Here is a 15,201-nt window from a genome sequence, read left to right as displayed (position 1 = left end):
TTTTCTTTGCTTAGTGTGAATAAGAAAGACTTGCTTAACTTTTGGCCATTGGCATCTGGTTTACCCAATTGGGTTACATCAGCTACTGGGATTGGGTTACCAGTTCTGTCAGAGAGTCCTTCTTTTAGATCCTGAATAGGAATTTCTGGAGGGATGTTATACACTACTATTTTAGTTGGGTTTTGGCTTGGGGTCCAGAGAACAGATTTTATTGGTATGTTAAGAAGAGATTTTGAATTCTGTAATATATCTCCTGATTTAGAATCTTGAAGGGCTATTAGCAGAGATCCATCACAGTTAATGTTTAATGAAAACATTGATTTTAACACTTTGAAGATTGCAACCCTCAAGAAAGCTATCTTTTTTATCTCAAAGGGGGTATCTGGAGTGATTTTTAAGTAAATTCCAAGGTTTTGTGAGGGGGATGTTGGATCATGAGGAGGGGTATTATTTTTGATTGGGGAAATTTTTTTCCTTTTTTTGAGTTTCTTGATAGGACCTCTTGAAATTCATTTTCAGTATCATCCTGTATTGTGACATACGCCCCAACTTCCACCATTGTATTATTCAATGACCCCTCAAGTGAGCTTTGAGAAAGTTGACTTGACCAGCCAAGGGGTTGAATATTTTTAGTGGTATTTGGGGTAGGGTCTGGAGGGATTTTTTTGGGTGGTGTTCTATGCATTGCCTATTGGATTAAGCTTTAATACAATCAAAAAGAAGAAGAGAAAAATTGATATTATAAAACCAAACTGTATGCCACTCTTTAAAAGGGAGGAGTTCACCATCCACAAAAAAACACTACAGTGTTGTCCAGAAGATGGTTTGGTATAAGATTGGTTCAATTGACTGCTGATAAATCTAGGTAAATATCACAAAAAATTTTATTATAAATTTCTTAAAGCATAAATTTTAGTTATGTTATAAATATTAGGTTATAAATTTTATAAGTTATAAATATGTTATAAGTTATAGTTATATGTTATAAGTTATAAATTTTATTATAAATTTTTACCAATAGAAACTAAGCTCATCTCTTCTTCTTCTTCCTGGGAAGTGTCTGCAGTTTCAAACAAGTCTGACAATTTATCACTAATAATGTCACTAAGGGTTGCTTCATCATTGTTATTTTTATAAAAAATATTATGTACATAGTAACATATGTACATTATATGTACATAGTAACTGGAGTGTGAAGGCCTAGTGATCAATTATCACAAATATGACTATTAACCATAAGAAAGAGCATAAAATATGCAATCCAAAAATGCATTTTTTTTTTTTTATTCAAGCAATTCTGCTCCTGAAGAGCCTCTATTCTGCAAATTTACCAACAGCATTCTTACCCCATAAAAATGTATTTGGTAAACAACAATCTGTTCCTCCCAACAGGCCTAGCCTACATAGCTTTTGAAATTTAATTTTTGAGGAGGAACGAGACTTTTGTACACTCTTCTCCTGTGTTCTCAATAATATAGATAGGTAGTAAAATAGGTTCACAGTGGCCAATACTCAATCAGGCTAGGATTTAAGAATAAATTTTCTGTAGCCTGAAGTGCTTAAACTGACCTGATTCATCCCAGCATTAGTAAAAAGAAGAGAAGAATCATCATTTGGTATAACAGAGCTCGACGGAACTACCTTATGTCCATTTTTAATAAAGTAGTTTAAAAACTTCTGTCTTATATGTTTACTGCTCATCCGCATTTTTATAAGTTATAATCTTTGCGAAAACATAAACAGTGTTTCTAAATAATTGTTAAGATATAAATCAATCTTATTTCGAGGAAAAAGATATTTCGACCAATTTGCTTAGGCCACGGCTTAAATTCCTTTCACAATCAAATTTCGTCTATCACACTGACATTTCTATAAGCTCCATAACTTAAGCTTCTTATGCATTATTTAGTCCTCAAAAGTAAAAAAAGAACATTTTCATAAATTTTTTGCGTAATAAAAGTGAAGGGTTCAGAAAAAAATTGAATGAATTTGTTTTACTCTGACTCCAGCAGTGATGAAAATTTTGCTTTGCTGGCTGTTTTCCTGGATAAATAGACATAAAAATCGAAAAAGTAGTGGCATATGCTGGTAGTAACCTAGATATTGGTTTTTAATAATCCCCGACACTACACCAATGAAAGACATGCGGCGTGGAACAAAAAAATATTATTTAATCTGAAGGCATCAGCTCAGCTCAACGAGCATTGAGGAAAATAAAAGAAGAAAGAAGTGAAATTGTCTTCCTTGAGGAAGAAAAAAGGAAAAAGAAATAACTTTGGCCAAAAACCGTTAGCTGTCGATTTAACGCCTCCCATTGTTAGTCATAGCTGGAACCCTACTCCAGCTGGTTTTATCTCTGTTTTTACCCTCACAACCGGGCTACTGGATGGTCGTGGAGAAATATTTAAAGGTTAAGTCTAGGGTTAATGTTCAAATCTATTCGCCTTAGATAGATTTGGGACTGGTATTACCAGTTAAAATTGCAATGTGATACCTACATTGATACTTTTGGTGCCATGTCTGGAGTGGGGAGAGGATATTAGAATTCGATTTATTATGGATTCAATTGGACTGGTTCCATATGAGAAGGAAATTCAGTTTTATTTAGTTTGTCAATGTTTAAGTTTATCTCATTCGGTGCTAGACTCGTCCTCCCTTTTGGAAAATTATCTATCATTCAAAATATAGGCATAATTAGTCACCAAGAACCATTTCTGCAAGGGCTGCCACCACGTGGGATAGCTAACCACGGGCACAGCAACCGAACGCAGCTTCTGAACGACGTGTCTGGTTGTCACTGCTAAAAGATCTTAATTGGTCCAGTGAGTATCATCCAGCTATAGTCCGTCCTTTGCAACTAAAAGCTCGTATATAATCAAGTTCATGTAGAAAAATGATCAAACACAGAGAATTTTAATTATGTTCTTTTTTTGTTAAATTTAATTTAAAGTACGGTTAAATTATATATTTATATGCATTTCAGTAAAAAAAAAAATTCGGCAGCCGGAAGCCATGCCCCTGCTCCCTGAAAAAGCATTTTCATCGCCCTTTTCCACTTCGTCTCGACAAGGGTTAGTAGTAGATTCAAGAGCCTGGGACTAGGATCAAATAAGAGGCGGACCATTATTACTTTCGAAGTGAATCTTAAAATTATTGAAAAAACGTAATAGTAGGTTTAAAAACGTCTTGTGAAATAGAGCAGACGTCCTGAAAGGACTTTTTTCACCAGTAGTGGGCCCTTTACTTTTAAATTTTTAGAAAGCTACAAATCATCACGTTTCTCCCCCAAACCTATATCCCAAAAATGAAAGATGAATAAGGTTTATTGTGCGTCACACATGGGCTACTGAAAATGAGTTTAACTGAGTACAATTACATGCATCATGATAACACAGACAAGGGAGGAAGCAAACACTACTGTTCATCTAAAAGCGAGATATGAAAAGAATAAAATAAAATGATGTTGTTCCTTGAGATTGTTAAGTTTCGTCGTTTCAGTCCGGTCTCGTCAAATTTACGTTTGTTATAATTTAATATGTGCCCCCAGAGTTCCAAAGGCCTTAACAGGCTCGTCAATTCATACAGATATGAATAGCGCTAAATATTCTTGAATATTCTTGCTTGAATTTCAGTCCTCCGACAATACTATCTTAATATTTTATCAAAATCATGTACCATTATCATGCTTCTTTCCCATTTTTACTGAAATTTTTTGTTGGCGTTTTCATTCAAGAAATCTAATCAAGAAACAGAATCCCCACTAGATTTCAAAAAAATTTTCTTTTGTATATCTCCCCCTAAATGTTAGCTCTCCTTCAGGGTTTTAGAAAATGTATTTTTTGCTATTTTCTTTGAAAGACTTTTTGTGGGATTTCATTTAAGAATAAATGAAAGGAAAAATTGTCTCTGTGCTAAATTATGAAAAAATGGATGTTGCCTACTTCAACCCTTCATTTTTGTCAATTGATGCTCCTGTTTTAAAATAATATTCTGTAATGTTGACGGAAATTTCATAACTTGACCTCCAACAATTGACTAGCTACCAATCAATGTCATAGTAGCAGGTGATGTGATTGGATAAACTCTTCCATGCATATATTTTTAAATGCTTGTCCTTGTAATATTCGTTCTTTGGATTGGACGTCTATTTCCTATTTCTAAAAAAAAAATCAATGATCATATTTTCAATTGATGCCATTTTTCAAGTATCACTTAGACAGAAATGATCAACTTCCTAAGTAGCCAAAGTTACGTGAGCTAAGTGAAGCAAAGTTTATATAAAGTAAGTTGAGTGGTTTTTCCATGCAAATGTGAACAGCTCAACTGCCTTATGCTATAGAGCGTATGGATCGTATGAAGCTTCAGCAAACCAGTTTGAAAGGCCTTAGTTAGCCAATGGGAAACCGGCATTGCATTTAAGGAGAAATGTCTTTTGATGCCTGAGGTCGAAATGAGGGGTTGGGTAGGATTTAATTGAATGAAGTTGAGTTGCATGGAGTTAAGCTGAATGAAGTTTAAGTTACACAAGTCGAAATGAATGGGACTGAGTTACATGCACACGTATATATAAACCTGGCTGCACTTTTTTAATATGACAGATTAGTCTTAACACACCATTTTTCTTTGGAATGCTTAAAATGTCAGAACCGGCTCTAAAAAGATGGTTTTCAGTTTCTAGGTATTCTGATTGGAATTCAAATTCTGGGCTAACCCTTAGATTGAGTCTCAGTTTTGTATTTTAAATGTCGCTGATCGATAAAAAGCCGCTTTTTTGCCTACGCCTTGTTTATTAAAAGTTGTTCTCTGTAATCGAAAGTATGCTTCATTAAATGCAACAACAGCATCAACTCAATAAGCAGGAAAATTTTCGAATTGTTTAACCAGAGATCAAGCTGATATAAAAATGGTTGTTCAAAGAGCTCTTCTTTCTGGTGCTTCTCAATGCATCAGTGCTGTCTCCAAGAGAAGTGTCGTGATCAGTGCCCCACCTCAAAATAAACTTTCACTTGCTGTAAGTATATAGGCTAAACTATTCTGTAGGTTAGACTAAGACAACAGGCTGAAATAACCTTGGCTACTTTTACTGTATCCATTTTTATAAACCACGGTAATTTTAGAATTTTCTAATTTTTACAAGGAAACCTTTTGAATTCCAGAAGTAGCTTCAAAACAATCTAAAATAATTAATCTACTTAAGCTATGCCCAGCCTTTATCACTGGAGCTGCATTACATGAATATATTTTGGCTGTTTATTCATATTTTTCATTGATTGAAGAGAAAATTACATTTCAGCAGCCTTTCTTAGGGAAACATGCATTCTAAAATTAAAAACAGAAAACTAGGCTGCAATCTTCCTCTTCTTGGAATGCCAAGCCTTCTGGAATCCACACCAATCTCCTTTTGGCCTTACAATTGTTTAAATCTGCACATGATGATAGGTCAGGAATAAGTCTTGCTACCATCTTTGTGATCTACTCACAGATATCATTTTGTCTTAGGAAATCATAAATACTTTTATATAGAGGTCTTTCAGTGTTAGCTGGCAAGCTTGAGAGCAGCAACACATTGATGTCAGGCTGGGAGTATGCCTCCCTGAAGATTCTCCCAATGTTGCTTACTTCCTTCTGGATGCATTGACATTCAAAAATCAGATGATTCAAGGATTCTGGAATAGAGTTGCAAAACCTGCAATATCAATCAGCTTGTTTATGGATGCTAGCAGCATTGTTGCTACAAACCTTCTTCAGGTATTCTTTGTGTGCTACCACATCTGTCACATCTTTGGGAGGGTTTTTCAAAACAACTGCTTAGGAGGGACTCTGAGAAATAGACATGGATTCATTTTGGTAAAACTGGTGCAAACGGTATTGCTGGCTTTCATATAAAGTAAATATACCACTTGATGCCTTTTTTATGCTATTTACAAATATAATAATTGCTGCTACTGTAAATTCAGATTTAAGTACTTTTTGACCTCTTAAAGCACTTTTTGACCTCTTAAAAATGACCTATAAATGGGGTCATTACAAATCTGTAATAGCTCAGAAACAAATTTGGGCTATATATTTACATATCAGGGGGGTGGGGGTAAAGCATAGCATATAATAAATATGTAACCTAACCATTGCTGTTTTTTTTATTATGTGTTTATACACATCAAATTTGATGAGGAGAGAGATCACCAGTGCAACAGCACAAAAAAACCCAGCAATGGTTAGTTTACATATTTAATATATGCTATGTTTTAACCCCCCCCCCCCCCCTGATGTGTAAATATATAGCCCAAATTTGTTTCTAAACTATTACAGATTTGTAATGACCCCATATATAGGTCATTTTTAAGAGGTCAAAAAGTGCTTGAATCTGAATTTGTGGTAGAAGCAATTATTATATTTATAAAGAGCATTAGAAAAGGCATCAAGTGGTATATTCACTTTATGTGAAAGTCAGTAATACTGTTTGCACCAGTTTTACTGTCATTTCTACTAAACTCCCCAATGATAGCAGAAAGGGATCAACTTGACTTGAAAAAGTTGTCAAACTTAACAACTAGCTTGTTCATTTTTTTAGTTAAAGTAGTGCTAGTCTCACCAGGAATTTCTGGAACCTCATCAGGTTCAAAAATAGCATATATTAGGAGACTAATGTTCTTTTCATTGCATTGTTGAATAGCTTTTACAATATCTACCATGTTGTCAGCAGGTTTTTTCAAGATGTCACATAAGTTGCTAAGTTAGCATGAGTCCACCCTAGCTCCTTGGCTATCATATTGGAATCCATACTAAAAGGCAAAGGCTTTTGTTGCATTGTCATAAGAGCAGACAAGTTTACAAGCACAAGTTGCATGGTTTAGGTGTTGGTTTTGCAAGTTGCATGGTTTTGCAACTTCTGCAAAGTTGACAAACTCTCTTGCTCATTTTTCTCTTTTTTCTTTCTTCAAAAAATCAAAGTTCAATTCAAGTCCTTTATTATCTGTTCATCCAGTAATGGAATTGAAGTATGAGTCAGATGAGTTTTAATTAAAACCAATCTTTTGCCAAATATTACAAGATCTAGCTATCTTCACTGGGATTAAAATTGATTTTTCATAAAATTCACTGAGAAAGCTTACTTGTTTGATAATGTTTACAAATATCCAATTTTAAGATAGATGCATTCGCATTGAACTCTGAATTGTAACTGATTACTATTATTGGAATGTATTACTATTTGCCCAAATTGTATCATATCTACAACTTTTTGGGAGTGACTGTAAGCATAAAGGGTTTCTCCCCACAACTACAATATCATCAACATACAGAAAAAGCTCCACTCCAAGGACATTTTCCTGGCTTGTATCATGACTATAAACTTAGAAGAGAAGTGAACTTAAAACAGCCTTTTTGAGGGAGTCCAAAGTCCTAAGCTTTTCTCTTAAACTCTGAGTAGGAGCCCCCCAAGGAGGCCTGAACTTCTCTACCCATCAAGAATTGCTGGATCCAATTTACCATTAGGTTTGGTAAACCCAGCAAAGATAGCTTTCTGATTAGTTGCCCCATATCAACTCTTTCAAATGCTGAGTCCATATATAAAAATATTACATAGACTGCTTTTCCTTTTTTGAAACTTTGTTTTATTAGATACTCTAGTCTAACTAGGGCATCTGTGGTGCTCTTTCCAGGGAGAAAGCTAAGCTGTTCAATTTGGATATAGTCTGATAATGGGATTAAGATTCTTTGTTTTATTACCCTCTCAATTAGTTTTGCAATAGTTTTTTAGTTTTTCAACAAGAAGTGAGTGATATGGGGTGGTATGAATCAACCATCTTAAAGTCTTTTCCTGCCTTGAGAAGTGAGAACACTGTTGCCTTAATCTACTCAGATGGTATTGCTGAATCTATAACAGATCTGTTGAATAGCTCTAACAGTAGCTCAACAAATTTTTCAGCATCAAATTGTGAATTCTATCAGGGCAAGTTGCACCTGACTGGAGCTTTGAAATGGTGTCTTTAACTTACTGAAAGCTGAAGAGGGAAAAGGCAACAGTACCATTTTTGCAACTGGGTTAATAGGGTGTGTAGTGTAATGGAGTAACTACATTCAGAAAATTTTCTAAGAAGAGATTAAGTTTACCATTGGTTCAAGAATTGTAGCCCTTCCCATTTGTACTTCTGCAGGGATGGGATTTTTTCTTGTTTTGTCTGAAAAATCTTGAAGTTTCACTATAGCTCCTGAACTGGAGTGCTGTGGCCAAATGTGTCTTCAGTGAGCCTTCTCCATCCATATTGGGTCTCAGCCTTAAGTGTCCTTTTGAATTCTGTTGTCTTTTGCTTAAAAATTATTTTATTCTCAGTTGAGGGGTATCTAGAGAAATTATTTTTACTTCTCTAAGTAGGCTTTCTGGCATTTACTGTCCCATCCCAGAGTAGGATTGCGTCTTTTGGGATGAGTTTGTTTGTAAGCAAATATTCTTTCTGAAGAAGCTATGATAGCTGAAGTAATCTATTAGATAATGATTCGACTGACTCATCACTTGTCTTAATTTCTAAATTCTTTTGGTCTAAGTTATGTTTCCAAGAGTTCCAGAGTTTATCTTGGAATTTTCAGAATTTCACTGGCTGAATACTGGTACATTGACCTTATTGGGTTAATCTCTAGTTTCAATGGTACAATCTTGTGGTCAAAAGTCACAGGGTTTCTTGATTTTAGCACTGTTTACAATATCAGTTGATGTGGAAGTGAGGTCAACGGTTGAATACTTGCCTTTGTTTGGGTTCAGCCATGTATTTAGGTCTTTGGGGGTGACAAGTGATGTAATTGATTAGAGAGGTTGCAATTGAATCTTCTAGTGATACAGTGTCCCACATTCTGTGGTGTAGGTTAGTCACCACTAATTATTTTCACAGGGCCACATGCATTGACAATCAGTTTGAATTGTTTCAGGAAGAACTTGTTTGTCTTTAGAGCATAAGGTAGCAGTACTAATCCATTTATCACTTCCAAGTAGTCTTATGTCAATTAGACCAACCTCCATTTCCCCTTGTGTACCAGGGTCTTCAATTTTAAAAGCTGGGTCATTTTTCACAAGTGACAATTGGCCACTGCCTCTTTTGTGGACTCTGTCCCAATGGGCAATATTGTACCCTTTGAAATCATTGAAAGTATTCTCCTGTTGATATATTGTACCACTTTAATGAAATAGGTAAGAGGTTACAAATTATTTTCATTAGGCTATTTTACAACAAACACTAATCAATCAACAGGGAGAGAACACTCATGCTATTATAAAACACATTAGCCAGGCTATTAATTTGTGACCTATAGTTGTTAACAGCAACAATTACCACACTGTCTCTCCATCATAAACAACAAATAACAAGTTGAACAATATAGAATTTTTTGTAATGGAATTTGTTGTGGAATTCCAAATTTAAATTAATATTTTGACCCTGTATCCAAGGGCTGAGTCTTTCATAAGTTAAAATATGACTTTAAAACTAAAAGAAATTTAAAGCAGCCCTAGCATCTTAAATTCAACAAATTACAATCAGGATTGATAGATAAAGTGAGGTGAGTTGATGCAGTTCATTCAGACAAAATAAAAATAATTATATGCATGGTTTTAATATCCATCTTACCTTTCTAGTAGCTAACCTCAAAGGCCTTTTTTTAGCAGGCTCATTAGTATTATCCATTGTTTTTGTAATATGTTTTTTAATATAATTTTTAATTAAATTTGTGCATAAAGCATTTAGTGAGTATTTCCCCAAATCCCTATTTAAAGAAATATTGTCATATATTTTGAGTCTAATTTCAATTGATTCCTGAACAATCTGTTTTATGCTTTAGCCATTATGATATTTGTTTAATGTTCAAAATGGACCCAAGAAGTTAAGTCGGGTTAATCCAAATGAAGTAAACCAAAATATGATGAAAGTATAATACTTTATTAACAAAATAATTGAAACTGCTAGATCCCATTCTGCTTACTCATTGAACCCAGCAACAAATTTTGTTTTATTCTACACAGGCCTTGTTCTTGTGGGGACATGAAATTAAAATTCGTGGTTGCAATTTCGAAAGTTTTACTGCTGGAAGATGTATGACCTTCCTGTTTGCATGTATGTCTCTAAAATCATCTAAAAATTGCCTTTGTCTTTGGTAAATTTTGTTGGGAAGCACAGGGAATGTCAAGTCTCCATTGTTCCCACCCCCCCCCCCCCCATGGCCAAGAATATCTCTCTGTTTTCATCTCTATTTTTCTTTACCAAAAGTTGTATTTTGTCTTCTCAAAAATTTGTTCCTTCTCCACAATTTTTAATTATTTCAGAATGATTGTTTCTTTTTTGTGATCTCTCAAGGGTCTTTGCTCTGATTGGCCATATTTATTTATTTATATATTTATTTAAAAAATAAATACAACAATTCAATAACAGATGATCAGAGATTGCATAAAAGGAAAACATTCGCATTTTAAACTATTAATCAACCAAGCAGCATAAAATTCAAAAACATTTTCTGGCAAAATGAGAAGGAAAAAAAGTAGAGATTGATTAAAATGACATCTTGAGTTTAGACTGACAAATACATGAATAAAGAAAATTATTAGAGAGAAAAATATTTTTAAAGAACAAAATTCAGTTTTCCCTCCTAAATCAAACCCTAGATTGTATATTTTGCAGTTTCATTTTTTGATCTCAAGGATCATTGCTTTGATTGGCCATCAAAAGTAAAGATGCACAAATACCTGAGTAGGAAACATTTCTGGGGAACCTTCCTCAGTCTTCATGTTATTTTCTTATAATTACTTTTGAACTAATGCTTAAATTTAACTTTTGGATATTTCTCATAATTAAGACATTATAATTAGCAAATATGTTAATTGGAGACCATATAAAAATGATTTTTAACCTGACACTGAATTGCTAGCAGTTCTTTTTTAACTCAATTGTTATCTATTGTGAAAAATAGATATTGGCCATTTTAGTTTCAATTTTTGCCAAAATATGTCAATTATCCTTTAATAGAGAAGATAACCAACTACTTTCTGTGGTCAAAAGACAAATGAAATGACAAGAGAGCCAACATGAGCATTTAAACAATCAAAATAAATTCCAATCAAATCCACAGATTCTCTATCTTTCCAGCAGAATGCTCAAATTAAATAAGGTTGAACTTACTCAGCTTGTCGTTTTCTTACACCTTTGTTCTCTTCTAGGAGAAACTTGCCCATGGAGGTTTAATGATGGCTGGAATGTTAGCCATCCCTATATATGTCCTTGTGAACCTAAAACACTGGAATGGAGTGGAGCAAAAAGAAGGAGGATATTATGGTCGTTAACAGCTCGTTTTTACATTTCAAACTGGAAAGATTAATGTATTATGTTTTGTATGATCCTAGTAAATAGTAGATTTAAAATAACGATGTTGTTGCTCAGATTTCCATAGTTTAAGGAAAAGGGAAGCAAAGATTCTAGAATTGATTTGTCTCTGATAGGCTTGAAACTTAAGGGTCAGGTTGACTCAATCAAGACAAAACTTTCTGAGTTCTGAAGTTCGGTTTTATCAATATTTGACACCTAAAACTGGGCTAACACATTTTGTCTTCTCTGACTTTAACTTAAAGGGCAAGCAGACACAGACAAGGTGACCTAAATAAAGGCAAACTTTATTGAAAACAATTTCTTGTGTTGATTAGTGAGACCCAAGAATGGACAATGATTGGATTTTACCAGTTGACATTAATTTTTCTGATTTGATAAGTTGGACTTAGATTCAGTGGGATTTAAACTATATTTCTATGCAAAAAACGCAGGTTAAGTCCCTTAAACTTAACAATTACTCTTAATCACGCATTATGACTCTTGATTCACTCTTCAACACAACCATGTCATTCATCAAAACAGTTCAACTTCTAATCAGTTCAGGGGATGGAGGCATAAGTTGGAGTCAATTTTCCCAAATCAAGCAAAAATGACAGTGAAAACTGAAAAATAAGCCATATATACCTTAAATTTGAATAATATTGGAAAGGATGTCTTTACAGTCTATGTTTTGTTGCTATATTTTCTTTGATTGTTTTGTGTATGTCACCATGGCCCAATTGGGCTTTCTTGTGAATGAATTTATTGATCTGTTATACCATAAAGGCAAGATATACTAAAGAAACTAACCTATTTCTGCGGAAGCTTAAATTATGCAGACTTAGTTTTGACAAGATTTTTGAAGAAACAAAAATTTAGCTGGGGGGGGGGAAATGTGGTCGGGGGACTGGGTTCTGGGAGGAGCAATCACACCCCTGCCTTATAGTAAATGGTGCTCCAGCACCTAATACATATCCCCCCGCCTTCCTCCTTGTAAAAATGGCAACCTCAACCCTATAAAATAATAATAAGAATAAAAACATAAAACAAAAAAGGTAATAATGCTAAAAATTAATGTAATAAAAGGTAAAAAATAAAAAAAAGTGCAAGTAGACTAGAGGCAAGGAAGTCTTAATTAAGGTAACATCGATTTTTTTTGCAAACAAATAAGGAAACGAATCTAGTTGTATTGATTGCTGACATCAATTGTTGAAAGACAATATAATGCACCTTTATTTAATAAATGACACGTATTATTTAATAAATAAATTGACATGTTTGATTAGTCTACTATGCAGCAAATTTTTCTCCGTATTTCTTCCTTTTAAGCAGATTCCTTTCTAATGCATAGAACACCAAATTTTAAATCATATATTGGTTAGTTAATTTGAAACATTGCTTTAAGAAACTGAAAAGATTGCTTCAAAAATTACAAATAGTTCTATTTAGTTCAAAATCTGTAATAAAATTACAGATAAGATAATTATTTTACCTTAGATCTTCAACATAGTGGTATAATGCAGATGGAGCAGAAAGGCCCACGGCCCCTGTGGGTGGCAAGCACCAGGATATTTAAAAAGTCAAGCTTGGATTTTGTGATTGCAATGGTGAAGCACATCAGATCATTAAGCAGGTAATGAATCTCAGGACATAGACCAATTTAAGCAGCATAATAAAACACTTCCATAAGAATTAACTAATGAATAAAGATAATTCGTTCGAGGCAACTTTTATCATATCCTGTAAAACGGGCTGAATGACATGTTTTAGTTATATTATTGATTTGCGGTGGGTTGAGGTGAATGGGGGTTGAGCGAATTAGGTTCGGGTGAAACGAGGGGTTGGGTTGCATGATTTTTGAGTTAAATGAGGATTGAATTGCACGTGGTTTCAGTTGAATGGGGGTTGAGTTAAGTTAGGAGTTGAACAAGATTTCAGTTTAATGGATTGAGTTTAATAAGCGTTCATTTGCACAGGAACTACTTGAATGGAAAAGAGTAAAAAGGAATAGTTGAGGTTGAGGTGAATGAGTTGAATTAGGTTTTTGAGTTAAATGAGGATTGAATTGCACGTGGTTTCAGTTGAATGGGGGTTGAGTTAAGTTAGGAGTTGAACAAGATTTCAGTTTAATGGATTGAGTTAGGTAAGCGTTCATTTGCACAGGAACTACTTGAATGGAAAAGAGTAAAAGGAATAGTTTGAACAAAGAGAATGGATCTTTAGGAAAATTAAATTGAAAGACACAAATGTAATTATTCTGAGAAGTATCTTTTTTTTCCTGTGATCTTAATCATTATCATGATGTTCTGACATATAAAAAATACACATTTCAGAATACATATCGTCATTAGCAAGGGGCCAATGACACTCAAGCCTTTTGGAGGGTTTGAGGAGGGGGTGTACCCCCACTCTAATTTGCCGTAGCTCGTATTTCTAAACCCTCATTGGCCTTGTGATTTATTTTTATTGTTGCTTCATTATTATGTTATGATAAATAAGAAAAAACACTGCTCAAAATGCAGTTTGTTATCAGTAGAACGAGAGCTGGTCTTTAGAGGGGCCGTAGTCCTACTCTTATTTGCGGGAATTCCTCTTCGTATTGGTTTTTATCTTTCATCCGTTATAGCATTTTTTATCTTGATGTTTGATTTATTATTCGTTTTGATTTCTATTCGTCAAAGGTTTCTTTCTAATTCATCATAATTTCTGTTCGTTTGAAGTATCGGAATACTTTTTTTCTACTTGTTTCAGTTCTTGATATAGCTCTTTACTTTTCTTTGAAGTAATCTCCATTAAGTAATAAAGGAAGCAGTTCTGTCCCTTTTTGGATTCTTCTTTTATTATCAATGTTTTTGTATTATTTTCAAATCCTCACACTCACCTTCTACCATAACCTATGTAATTAGATTGGAAGGTGGAGTGCTTATTCTAGGAGTAATATCTTTCATCTAGGATCGCTTCAGGACTAAATAGACATAAAAACTCCAAATTACGTGAGTTGACTTGGAGAACTACGAATTAGGTATGTTAACTTGGAAGAATGAAACAATTGAAGTGAAAACGCTCACAAACAAATATGTTGTACCGTCCTTTACTTTATTTTCAATTAGAAACTAGCTGTTAAAAATAAACTCTGCTATCCAAATATATGTTTGATGTCTGTTGCACACCTGCCTCAAATAACATATTGAGTTTGGACACCCCTTAAGATACAGTAAAAAAGTGCTGCCACGAAAACAACTTTAGCTTTCAAGTTCTTGTTTCCCTTATATGTTTCTCATCTTAAAGTCGTTTAATTAATAAATATATAATGTGGCACTATTGACAATATTATTGTGAAAACTGCTAGATCATAAGATATTTTTTTTTTCTCACTGAGCCATTGGTAGACAGTCGATCATTGAAACAATTAAGATTTTGGCCATAGAGGGTCAGTTGCAAGCAAAAACCTATTACTATCAGAGTAAATGAAAGAGTATTGACTTAGTAAAAAGTAAAATGTTTTCCATGTTTTATTTTCAACCAATTTCTAGACAACTATTGGGGATAGAATCATATATTTCTATGATTGTCATAGAAAAATACGATTGGGCTTATTCGACTGGAAATTGGAAGCTCTAGTTCCCTTTTCAAAGCTTGAAAAGGACAGGAAGCCAACCAGCCCCCTTCTCATGTCTTTTTTATCTCACGTTCTCCAGTGGTACAGGTTCGAAATGTTCAAATATCTACACCCGAGAGGACAGGGCTTTTAATGCCCGAAAATGAGCATGTGTGCGGGGGGGGGAATTATTATTCAAAATCTTTGCGGGTCAATTTTGTTTTATTGTTTATTTTTTCAATGAAGATACCTCAACAAAGA

At 34.1% G+C, this 15,201-nt stretch overlaps 1 protein-coding gene and 1 long non-coding RNA gene across 5 annotated transcripts in view; one reads left to right on the top strand and one right to left on the bottom strand.

Moving 5' to 3' along the window:
* Nucleotides 1-1,723, bottom strand: part of LOC136030356 (alanine--tRNA ligase, cytoplasmic-like) — a 99,232-nt gene extending 97,509 nt beyond the window's left edge. For 3 of the 4 annotated variants that reach the window (XM_065709274.1, XM_065709275.1, XM_065709277.1), the window contains exon 1: nt 1,570-1,723. In XM_065709274.1, coding sequence (XP_065565346.1) covers nt 1,570-1,707 — 138 coding nt within the window. In that variant the 5' untranslated portion in view covers nt 1,708-1,723. The remainder of the gene's footprint in view (nt 1-1,569) is intronic. The other variant, XM_065709276.1, reaches the window with a different exon arrangement.
* A 3,085-nt stretch (nt 1,724-4,808) lies between these two features.
* On the top strand, nt 4,809-11,404 carry LOC136029826 (uncharacterized). Its single transcript, XR_010618123.1, has 2 exons — nt 4,809-5,011; nt 11,198-11,404. It is a non-coding gene; the product is annotated as an uncharacterized LOC136029826 (long non-coding RNA).
* The last annotated feature ends 3,797 nt before the right edge of the window (nt 11,405-15,201 follow it).

Source organism: Artemia franciscana, chromosome 8, assembly GCF_032884065.1.
Source record: "Artemia franciscana chromosome 8, ASM3288406v1, whole genome shotgun sequence".
Classification (NCBI taxonomy): Eukaryota; Metazoa; Arthropoda; class Branchiopoda; order Anostraca; family Artemiidae; genus Artemia; species Artemia franciscana.
The sequence above is the reverse complement of the archived record's forward strand: the minus strand, read 5'-3'. Positions and strand labels throughout refer to the sequence as shown.